The following is a 12,375-nucleotide window of genomic DNA, read 5'->3' on the forward strand; positions in this document are numbered from 1 at the left end:
CTCCCATTTTGTTCCCATCCTGGAGCTTATGTTCTTGAAAACTGTAAAAAAACAAAAACCAAGAACAAAACTCCTTTCTTAGTAGAGGAGAAGGTATCCTCCATATTAATTAAAGAAAGGACTTTTTTTCCAGCAGGCATATAGAAAAATAATATTTTTGAAAAAAATGTAAAAATATGATTTGTCTCTGATAATCCGAAATTTTTAGAAATAATCACAGAGCATGAGACAGATACTCTATAGGTTATTCTCCCCTTCAAGGAGGTTACAGGTGAGTGAAAAGTGAAGATACAAGATACTTAGTTTCTGATCCTGCCTCTGCCCTGTCTGTAGCTTGGACTACTTAGTGAAACCTTCTCTTCTCAAAAATCTGTACTACATGAAGTGGGATTAATCATCCGTGCCTTACCTTCTCTCATAGAATCATTATTTTAATGACTTTTTAAAAAAATTATGGTAACATATACCTAAGACAATTTATCATTGTAACCATTTTTAAGTTTACAGTTCAGTGGCATTAAGTACATTCATGTTGTTACGCAGTCCATCTCCAGAACTTGTTCATCTTTCTCGGCTGAAAGTCCATACCTATTTAATGGTGACGCCCTAGTCCTCCTCCCTGCAGCCCCTGGCAACCACCGTTCTATTTTCTGTCTCTATGAGTTTGACTTCTCTGGGTGCCTCATATAAGTAAAATCATATGGTATTTGTTTTTTTGTGACTGGCTTATTTCACTTTGCATACTGTCTTCAAGGTTTATCCATGTGGTGACATGTGTCAGAATTCCCTTCTTTTTTAAGTCTGAATAAATATTCCATTGTGTGTGTGTATGTATATATATATACATACATACATACATACATACATGACATTTTGCTTATTCATCCATCAGTGGACACTTGGGTTGCTTCCACCTTTCAGCAATTATGAATGATTGCAGCTCTGAACATGTGTGTACAGATACCTGTTCAAGTTTCTGCTTTTAATTCTTTTGGGTGTATGTCCAGAATTGGAATTGCTGGATCATATGGTAATTCTACGGTTAATTTTTCTGATGAACGACAGTACTGTTTTCCATAGCTGCTATACCATTTTATATTATCACAAGTATTGCATAAGGGCTCAAATTTCTGCACATCCTCACCAACATTTCATAGAATTATTTAGAGAAAGAAATGAGAAAAATATGAAAACATGCCATAAGGAATGCAAACTTTACATTATTGTTTTATACTAACAGTGTTAGAAATTGGACAGCATCCTGCATTTCAGTGGTTTTGAACATAGGAGGAAATGAGATGTATTATAAAATGTGGAGTTTTTATTATTGGTGACAGCAGTTACACTCTAAGTCTTTAAAACTTTAGGTATTGATGAACCATTGCACATCAAGAGAAGAAAAGTCATAAAACCAGGTTTCATACACAGTCCGTGGAAAAGCGCATACATCAGGCAGCACAGAATTGATACTAACTGGAGGCGAGGGGAACTCAAATCTCCTAAGGTAATTGAACTCTGGCACAACGTAACAGCAACCACAGATCAGTGTTGGTACCTAGTGTGCTCTTCTTGGCCAGGAGCATAACTTGACATCTATCTCCTGTAGAAAGAAAACAGTATATTTTTAAATAACTGAAAATGTAATGAACAATAGTCCCCTATTGCTAATTTCTCCAGTCTGACAACTGATGGTAAAAGATGATAAAAGATGAGTTGAATTGCATGTCATTCTACCTCAGGTAAATGAAAATTTCTGAATATCCTGTTGAATTTTGTGTTATATACATTTTACCTAAGAATTTGCTTGCTCTCTGACCATGTAGTTAGAACATGATTTTTTGAGGAGTATGCATTTGTGTTTTCGGTGTCTCTTGTAAATAGTTTGTGTTTGGGTGTTTCTTGTGAGTTTTATTTTTATAAATTTAAGCGTAATACTGATTTTCTGTCTTACTGCAAGTATATAAATAGTGGCAAAATGCTTGAAATTCTTAGATGTATTTATATAACTGGAAAAAAGCAACTAGGGGAGATACTGTTATATTAATATGTATAGATTATAACAGGCCTTTTTTTTTTTTTTTTTTTGAGAAATGAGCGGGTGCGAGCAGGGTTGGGGGAGAGGGGCAGAGGAAGAAGAGAGAGAGAGAGAATCTCAAGCAGACTCCACACCCAACATGGAGCCCTACCTGGGGCTCGATCTCATGACCCTGAGATCATAACCTGAACCGAAATCAAGAGTCAGACGCTTAACCGACTGAGCCATCCAGGCGCCCGCAGGCCTTTCTTGTTTTAAGTTGAGAAAGTTGATAATTATTGTTACTCTTGTCTTTCTAGTTTGTAGGTGCTTTTGTTTTTGTGTGTGAAATTGCAAAACATAGATGTGTATTTTTTTGGTTTGAACAAATAATTATAAAATACATTTGTATTTGAACCATCTTTATGAAGTTTTAACATAAAGGTCTTGAATCACTCAATTTTAATAGTTGATATCTCACATATAAATCATAGAATGTGGAAAAAATAAAATGTTTAATACTTGATTCATCATTCAGGAAGGATGATACTTTGTGTTTTATATAAATTGTAATTTTAGAAATAGACTGTAGGTTGCTGCTCCTATTTATGGCTTTATTTTTCTTTTCACCATTATTCTAAAAGACGTAATTTAATAAGGTATTTCTAATCTGTACATTTATCTTGTAGGTTCTGAAAGGACATGATGATCATGTGATCACATGCTTGCAGTTTTGTGGTAACCGAATAGTTAGTGGTTCCGATGACAACACTTTAAAAGTTTGGTCAGCAGTCACAGGCAAAGTAAGCTTACTTCTTTCTACACTTCACTTTTTGTATATGTCTTTGCAAGGATCAACCAGGGAAAACATGGGTTCATTTTTGACCACAGCTTATTTCGATAACAAATATCAGAGCTTCTAATTTAGTTTTTCCCCTGGCACAAAGATAATGTTTCTCAGGATAAGGGATGTCATTAGTTTCTTCCTGTAAATAGTTTGTCTGTCTTTGTGACTTAGCTATTGTATGATTTTTACAGATGTGCTTTATCTTTTTTTTTTTTTCTTTTTCTTGGCTTAATATTTCCCACTTTTATTAACCATCTCAGTTATATTGTCCTTTTTAATCTTTTTCAAAACTATGATTGAGGGATATTTGTTTTTCTTTGTAAACTGCTTTGTTGATAACTTACCTGTAGTTTAGAAGTTAAGTAGATCATGTTAATTTAGGCTTATCTCAAGCCCTGTGAGATGAAAGTAAAGCAGATACAGTATTTAAATAGGAGTTTGAAGAAAAAAGCAGTCCAAGCAATCAGTTTCACTGCATGCAGTATTATACTTTAATGGTTCTGTGGTGAATACTTATCTTTATCTGTCCACTGGAGAACGTTTGCATAAATTAAGTAATTGACCAACTAAAAAAACACAGAGGAAAATGTGAGGGAAAAAAACCTGTCTTTTAAAATGTCTTACAGCATGCTGATTCTTGGGCAAGAATCTTCTAAATAGTCCGAATCGGATGTTAAAATTTTTTAAAGCAGCTTCATATTTCCATAGTGTAATATTAGTTTTGGATTTATTTCAGAGTTTTAATATCTGTCTTTACTTGTCTAGAAGTACCTTGCCTGGCTCCTAACTACTGCCTTGGGGCAGATTCAGATGAAATGTGGTATGTAGCCACACCTAACACGGTTGGCATTCTTTCATTGAATCCATTCCTATGGAAGAAACCAAGTTGCAGTTTTAGCATTATTTCATCAGAGACCAGGCTGGAGCTGTCATACTTTAATGAGAAGTGTTTTACTTTCTACAAACTTGTTCCTCAGTTGTATCTGTGTGTTTAATATGTAATGCTACTGAATAAGCAAAGCAATAAATAGTGATGGTATCATGTTATATTGATGTGAAAAATTATTTTCTGATGTGCCAAACAATAAAATTTTATAAATAACTTTACCCCAAATTTTAATGAGCTACTGAAATGTTATGTAAATCATTTTTCTTTCTACCCAAAAGTAATCATCTTAAGTGTTTTTCCAGTGTCTGAGAACATTAGTGGGACACACAGGTGGAGTATGGTCATCACAGATGAGAGACAATATCATCATTAGTGGATCTACAGATCGGACTCTAAAAGTGTGGAATGCAGAGACTGGAGAATGTATACATACCTTATATGGGCATACTTCCACTGTCCGCTGTATGCATCTCCATGAAAAAAGGTAAGGGAAAATCCTGTAGTGGTTGGGAATTCTTCCTCTGTTATTTGTGAATTTGAGGCTTTCTGTGTAGAGTTCAGTTGTATAATACAGTGTTTATTAGAGAGTGATACTGTCCTCTTAAATTAGACTTTAATTAGTAGAGTTCAGATGTTTCTGTACTAGCAAAGCAGTAGCGTATTGGCTTAAAATTGGGAGATTGTCTTTAAATTTACTTCTTCATTTAATGGCGTTGGCTTCCTCCTTGAAACTCTATTCTCTGATCTTGGGTGGCGCTTTATTGTTCTGTATCTTTGATGACTCATCATCTCCAAAACAATCTTTTTCTCTCTCTCTCTCTTTTTTTTACATTTTTATCTCTGCTCCTGGGACAAATTCAGTTATTCAGGCTTCCCGCTTCTGAGTCTTTTTAATTACCCACCCACCCTACCCGCACTCCATCATATTCCCTTATATCTAGACAAAAACTGAGGTGTGCGGGTTTTTGTTGAGTCTCTCGTTACTGATCACCTGAACTAGTGACATAGCTTTCACACTTGGTTTTCTCACCTGTTACACAGCTGACCAGAGAATCCTTTTCTAATAATGATAGTATCACTGCCCTTTGAGAGCCTTCTGTTGTCTATCAAATCAAGGAAGAAATCCTCAATCCAGTTTTCAAAATAGTTTCAGCCAAACCAGACTGGCTTGCCTTTTTTTCTTCTCAGTGCCTTTACTGTTGCTTTGATCTCCTCCTCAAAGCCCTTCTGTTAAAGTCCGTTCGATCTTCTATTGGCATGTCTTCACAGTACCTCGTTAAACAAATGTGATTTCGACTTCATTTGTCATAAAAGGTCTCTCCGGCAGTCCTTACCATGAATCTGCTCCTGTCGTTACCTTTAATTCTATCCACAACATCTTCTTTGTGAAAACCATTACATTAAGCAGATTTCACGCTAGATTTGTAGTATGTGAAGAAAAGTACTATTTCATTTGTAATTTGAATCTACTTTGAACAGTGTGCTCTATTAAAACTTGGGGGGGTTGACATTAAGAAACCTCGTATTTCAGTTTCCATTATATTCTGACTTAAATCTCTCAGTGTTCCTTTCTACTCTTCCAAATGTAGAAACTGTGGCCTATCTTTATCTCTTAAGACTAACATTAAAGATACCTGAGTTTTCAACTCTCCTTCGTAATCCAAAGGTGCTTGTGATATTTGTATCACTCCGGCCTTCAGAAGAGCATAGCTTTAATAATGTTGGGCCAATTTTTTAAGGGATTTCTGTTGCCTCCCTGTGTGTATCTTCCAAAATCTGCATATCTTAATACCTCCATAGCCTACTGACTATAATTATAAGCATAAGCAGCCTTTGTTTGAAGATATTCTAAAACTGGTTAATTTTACCAGATTATAATGGTATAAGGCACATAATCTTTAACTGTTTAAATTCCAAATTCAGATTTGTTTTGTTGAATAACGTTTATTAAATATTTTCCCTAGTCACAAAGAGAATGTATGTTCATAATTACAATTTTGGGAAATGGCACAAAGAATAAAGAAGAAATACAAATTTTTTTAAAATACTACCACCAGAGTTCTCCCATTAACATTTTATACATGTTGCCCACATTAGCATTTTATTTCTAAAATCAAAATCTTATTGTCTATATCTGGAGCTGGCCACTGCTGCTTCTGCTTCGAATACAATACAGCAGTTTTCAGGCCATCCCACAGAACCCCGGGTGCTGCACAGCCACTTATAAATGTGGGAAATGTGGGAACCAAGCAGGTACAATTCTAGGCTTCCCAACTTCCCATCCCAACCAGAGTAACTTGACTTTTGTATGTTTATATCTCAAGGTTTTACATAGGATTTCTTTGAAAACAGGTGTTCCTGCTTAAGAAAAGAAAAAATTCAATAACCACTGACTTTATATATCATGTTTTCTCATGCTATTAAAAATTCTAATACTTTTTTTTTTTTTTCTGTTCTCCCCCCCCCCCCCACAGAGTTGTTAGCGGTTCTCGAGATGCCACTCTTAGGGTTTGGGATATTGAGACAGGCCAGTGTTTACATGTTCTGATGGGTCATGTAGCAGCAGTCCGCTGTGTTCAATATGATGGCAGGAGGGTTGTTAGTGGAGCATATGATTTTATGGTGAAGGTGTGGGATCCAGAGACGGAGACCTGTCTACACACGTTGCAGGGGCATACTAATAGAGTCTATTCATTACAGGTAAGAGATCATATCTCTCCTATCCCTTAGATGCTTTACTGATGAATCATGAGATTGTTTTATTCAGATAATCACTGTCAAATTGCTGATTCAATACAATCCAAAAAAGACAAATCAGATTATCCTGTTGTTTACATATGCTTTAAAATTGGCATGAAGAAAGCATAAATTTTTAACTGATTTAAATAATTTGTTTCAGTTTTTCTGTGATCTGTTGTTCCTCTAAAATACAAATATTTGTCTTGGAACCTGAAACTTTGTTGGAGCCCCAAGTTTTACTATATTAATTAATGGGTAGATAGTCTCATAGGAAAATAACCTGGATTTTAATAAACTCCTTAGCAGAGGATTAATTTGGCCAAAAACTGCCCCTTTGCCTTGATAGCTGAAAGTTGATGGACCATGTAATTGTGATCCATTCCCATTCAAAGTGGAAGCAGAGCCTTTCTCCATCAGACTGCTCTACCATCAAAGGGCTACTGATTTGTAGTCGAAGTAAATTTGACTAACCTGATTTTTTTTGTTTACATTTGAACATGATATTCTTGAGTGAGTTGTCATATTTTTGAAATTGATAGCTAGATTAATAGCAAATTTAGAAAATGGGTCTTGTTTTCTTTTCTTTTTTTTTTTTTTTAATATTTTATTTATTTATTCATGAGAGTCAGAGAGAGAGAGAGAGAGAGAGAAGCAGAGGCAGAAGCAGGCTCCCCGCCTAGCAGGGAGCCCGATGCGGGACTCGATCCCAGGACCCTGGGATCATGACCTGAGCCGAAGGCAGACGCTTAACCATCTGAGCCACCCAGGCGCCCTTGTTTTATTTTCTGAAAGCATTTTCAAGTTGAAAATTTTTCCATTACTTATACAGTTTATTTACCAGTTACTGCCCATTAGTGATCCGCAGATTAGTACGTAGTCCCAGTGCTGACAGTTCTCTGTTCTTGGAATATTTGGCTCTTAATTTGTGGAATACTGTCTATGTCACAAAATATTGATATATAATAAAGATATATTAACTTAGAAAAGGTTATGAATTTGGAGGAGAGGGAATTGGCTGAAGTTGTTTTTATGTTTTGTGATATGTTCAGAACCCTGACAAATATAATATTCTCATTTAAGTAAACCATTAGATTGAGAAAAGAGGTAGCAATACTATTCTAGATCTTCTAGGAATTGATATCTATTGACTTTTAGTATAGCTGGGAAGCTGGAGAAGAGGTGCTATATAGCTTGCTTTTGTTATCAAAATGCCACTTCTTGTAATTCCAGATGTAATTATCTATTGGTGCATTTCCTAATTAGCAGTTGGTTCTTGTAAATGAAATTTTTATTTTACATACAGTTTTTAATGGAACTTTTATTTTATTTTATTTTTTAAGATTTTATTTATTTATTTGACAGAGAGAGAGAGAGATCACAAGTAGGCAGGCAGGCAGAGGGAGAGAGAGAAGTAGGCTCCCTGCTGAGCACGGAGCCCGATGCCGGGCTCGATCCCAGGACGCTGGGATCATGACATGAGCCGAAGGCAGCCGCTTAACGAACTGAGCCACCCAGGCGCCCCTGGAACTTACTTTTAAACATCTCATGAGAGTTATCTCTAGTCTTTTCATGCCTTAGGTGTGTTAATAAACACACAAGCTATGTCAGTATTTTCAACTTTCTGTTGGGAAGTAAGATTCAAATGGCAATCCTTACTGAATGATCCATGATATTTAGCTGATCATCTTTGGCCAGATGATCTGAAACTAACGTGTTCATTTTAGGTGTTTTGTTTTCTTTTAATTGTTTCTGCATCTAGTTTGAAGCCACCGGCCATAAAAAATTAGCAATTCTGGGGGTACCTGGGTGGCTCAGTTGGTTGAGCATCTGACTCTTGGTTTCTGCTTGGGTCATGATCTCAGGGTTGTGGAATCGAGCCCTGCGTTGGGCTCCATGCTCGGCAGGGAGTCAGCTTGGGATTCTCTCCCCCCTCTCCCTCTGCCCTTCCATCCTGCTCTAAAATAAATAAATAAATCTTTTTTTAAAATTAGCAATTCTGATAGAAGCGTCTGAGAACATACACTGTAGATTTGCTTGATTACCTGCACTTTATCCTGTTACCTCATTTTATTCCTGGCATTACCTCTTTCCCATGCTTTATTTTTCTCCCCTGTAGGATTAAGGTCAATAAATAATATCAAGAATATCTGCACTTCTAGTCTAATAAGCTGTGTCTGTTGTAGTTTGATGGCATCCATGTGGTGAGTGGATCTCTTGATACATCAATCCGAGTGTGGGATGTGGAGACGGGGAATTGCATTCACACGTTAACAGGACACCAATCGTTAACAAGTGGAATGGAACTCAAAGACAATATTCTTGTCTCTGGGAATGCAGATTCTACAGTTAAAATCTGGGATATCAAAACAGGACAGTGTTTACAAACATTGCAAGGTAAGTCTTGGCTACTCAGCTTGAGTTGTGTTCATTAAAAATGGGATTGTTAGTCAAAAGAGAAATACAGAGCTTTTATGTCACAAAAAGCTCATTAACCTCATACAAAATGAAAATGCTTATTTTGGATAAGTTTCTGAGCATTTTCACTCTGACTTGACAGAACTAGGCTACCCTTGAGAAATTGTTTTAAATTGTGTTTTTAATATAAAATTGTTTAATCACTTCCTACATATATAGGTAATTTGACCTAATCTTAAAGAACAATGCGAAGAAAGATCTTGGCCATATCATAGAAGCAACTGACTCTTTTTTTTTTTGAATTTGTAGTCCAATTCTAAATTAAAGAGCTACCTTACTGGGGTAAAAAGAACATCTCTAATCTGATAGACAATTGATTTGGCCTCAACTTAGACCCTTTAACCATCTGCTTAACTAGGCTGGAAGGAATAATAGCACCCAGTAAAATGAAGAAGGAAACATGTGAAAGCCACTAATATTAAATGAGGCCCAACAGTGTTAACATTTTACGTCATGATTAACTTCTTTTTATTGGTCATAGCCCTAAAAACTGTTTTTTCATTAGGGCCATTTGGTGGGCTGTACTGCAACTTTTTACTCATTGGTTGTGTCTGTTCCTCAGAGGTTTGGAATTGTGGTCATTTCAGCCTTCGCCTTTGAGTGGTCAGTTCCAAGTGGTAAGGGTGGTAGATTTCGTGCCCATTCGTCCATCAGCAGAATACATGAAGCTGAGCTATCTACATCACCACTAAGAAAGCTCTTATTTGCACAGCCGGAAAACAAAACGTGTGCCTGGTAGCTAACCAAGCTTCGTGGAAGACCGAACTCTTGAAAGTTAATGTTTCAGTTACAAATAACTACCAGATTTTCTTGCAATCCTGCTGATCCTAAAATACTCACAGATTCTAAATATGCAGCATTTTAAATATTTCATTTATTGTATGTTCTAATGTAGAAGGGTACAATTACAGTGTAACTTACCCATACCCATGATTTCTAACCAGTAATTTAATTCCTTTGGTTTTGCCTAGGTCCTAACAAGCATCAGAGTGCTGTGACCTGTTTACAGTTCAACAAGAACTTTGTAATTACCAGCTCAGATGATGGAACTGTAAAACTATGGGACTTGAAAACGGGTGAATTTATTCGAAACCTAGTCACATTGGAGAGTGGGGGGAGTGGGGGAGTCGTGTGGCGGATCAGAGCCTCAAACACAAAGCTGGTGTGTGCAGTTGGGAGTCGGAATGGGACTGAGGAAACCAAGCTGCTGGTGCTGGACTTTGATGTGGACATGAAGTGAAGAGCAGAAAAGAAATTTGTCCAAATGTGTAGACGATATACTCCCTGCCCTTCCCCCTGAAAAACAAACAAACAAAAAACAAAAACAACAGAAGAAAAAAGCAAAAAAAAAAAAAAAAAGGAAAAAAGAAAAGAGAAAAAAAAATCCCTTGTTCTCAGTGGTGCAGGATGTTGGCTTGGGGCAACAGAGTGAAAAGATCTACAGACAAGAAGGAAAAGAGGAAGACATGACAAACCGTAACTGACAAGAGAGGCGTCTGCTGTCTCATCACATAAAAGGCTTCACTTTTGACTGAGGGCAGCTTTGCAAAATGAGACTTTCTAAATCAAACCAGGTGCAATTATTTCTTTATTTTCTTCTCCAGTGGTCACTGGGCAGTGTTAACGATGAAGCTTCGTTACAGATTCTGTTAGCCTGGCCTTTTACCACTGAGACCTAGGAAGGGGCTGCAATAACACCCAAACAAGGACTGGCTGACTTTCTCAGTAGAGAGCATCTGCAACAAAAAGTCATTTTTCTGGAGTGGAAAAGCTAAAAAAGAAAAAAAAGAAAAAAAATTACTGTGAATTGTTTTTGTACAGTTATCATGAAAAGCTTTTTTTTTTTTTTTTTGCCAACCATTGCCAATGTCAATCAATCACAGTATTAGCCTCTGTTAATCTATTTACTGTCGCTTCCACATACACTCTTCAATGCATATGTTGCTCAAAGGTGGCAAGTTGTCCTGGGTTCCGTGAGTCCTGAGATGGATTTAATTCTTGATGCTGGTGCTAGAAGTAGGTCTTCAAATATGGGATTGTTGTCCCACCCCTGTACTGTACTCCCAGTGGCCAAACTTATTTATGCTGCTAAATGAAAGAAAGAAAAAAGCAAATTATTTTTTTTTATTTTTTTTCTGCTGTGACGTTTTAGTCCCAGACTGAATTCCAAATTTGCTCTAGTTTGGTTACAGAAAAAAGACTTTTTGCCACTGAAACTTGAACCATCTGTGCCTCTAAGAGGCTGAGAATGGGAGAGTTTCAGATAATAAAGAGTGAAGTTTGCCTGCAAGTAAAGAATTGAGAGTGTGTGCAAAGCTTATTTTCTTTTATCTGGGCAAAAATTAAAACACATTCCTTGGAACAGAGAGCTATTGCCGTCTGTTCTGTGGAGAAACTTTTCTTTTTGAGGGCTGTGGTGAATGGATGAACGTACATAATAAAACTGACAAAATATTTTAAAAATATATAAAACAAAATAAAGTTGCTGGTCAGTCTTAGTGTTTTACAGTATTTGGGAAAACAACTGTTACAGTTTTATTGCTCTGAGAAACTGACAAAGCAGAAACTACTCAGTTTTTGTAGTAAAGGCGTCACATGCAAACAAACGAAATGAATGAAAAAGTCAAATGGTTTGCCTCATTCTCCAAGAGCCACAACTCAAGCTGAACTGTGAAAGTGGTTTAACACTGTATCCTAGGTGATCTTTTTTTCCTCCTCCTGTTTATTTTTTTTTTGTTTTATTTATAGTCTGATTTAAAACAATCAGATTCAAGTTGGTTAATTTTAGTTATGTAACAACCTGACATGATGGAGGAAAACAACCTTTAAAGGGATTGTGTCTATGGTTTGATTCACTTAGAAATTTTATTTTCTTATAACTTAAGTGCAATAAAATGTGTTTTTTCATGTTAGTATGCCTGTTTCTTCCACTGAAGTAAATACTACTTCATTATAAATATTTAGGGTTTGTCTCTAATAGTTAAGATATCAAAGTCTTGGTTGGTTTCTTTGCATTCCTTGTAGTGTGACATAGAGATAAATACTTCCTGTTTCATACAGCTGAAGTTTCAAACAGCAGGCCTGTTTCATGCAGCTAAAGTAAGAATAATGTGCCTAGAATGTAAATTTGGTTTATTGCCTTAGACTGTAAAGGAGGACACTCCACTGTGCCTATCTCTATATAACATTGGATGTATAAATATGAAAGCTGGGCCCCTCAAAGAGTCACAAAACTTTTGTGATGGCTACAACTGGAATTCCTATTTTAAAAAAAAAAGTTCATTTTTAAAATCTGACTACATATTGAGTACTTACCAGGAACGTTCTGTGCGTTCTCTCTGAAGACCCACCCTCCCTGAAAGGAGCTACTGTTCTCTCCTTTAAAGGTGAGGGTGGAACTGGCTCAGACTG

At 36.4% G+C, this 12,375-nt stretch overlaps 1 protein-coding gene across 4 annotated transcripts in view; it reads left to right on the forward strand.

The window, feature by feature from the left end:
• The window catches only part of FBXW7 (F-box and WD repeat domain containing 7), a 218,911-nt gene extending 208,624 nt beyond the window's left edge, over positions 1-10,287 (forward strand). For 3 of the 4 annotated variants that reach the window (XM_021699002.2, XM_044912869.1, XM_021699003.2), the window contains 6 exons: positions 1,368-1,504; positions 2,704-2,817; positions 4,053-4,234; positions 6,225-6,450; positions 8,673-8,883; positions 9,936-10,287. In XM_021699002.2, coding sequence (XP_021554677.1) covers positions 1,368-1,504; positions 2,704-2,817; positions 4,053-4,234; positions 6,225-6,450; positions 8,673-8,883; positions 9,936-10,204 — 1,139 coding nt within the window. In that variant the 3' untranslated portion in view covers positions 10,205-10,287. Of the gene's footprint in view, positions 1-1,367; positions 1,505-2,703; positions 2,818-4,052; positions 4,235-6,224; positions 6,451-8,605; positions 8,884-9,935 lie in introns of those variants that run through there. The other variant, XM_044912870.1, reaches the window with a different exon arrangement.
• The last annotated feature ends 2,088 nt before the right edge of the window (positions 10,288-12,375 follow it).

The sequence above is a fragment of the Neomonachus schauinslandi genome, chromosome 2, assembly GCF_002201575.2.
Source record: "Neomonachus schauinslandi chromosome 2, ASM220157v2, whole genome shotgun sequence".
NCBI lineage: Eukaryota > Metazoa > Chordata > Mammalia > Carnivora > Phocidae > Neomonachus > Neomonachus schauinslandi.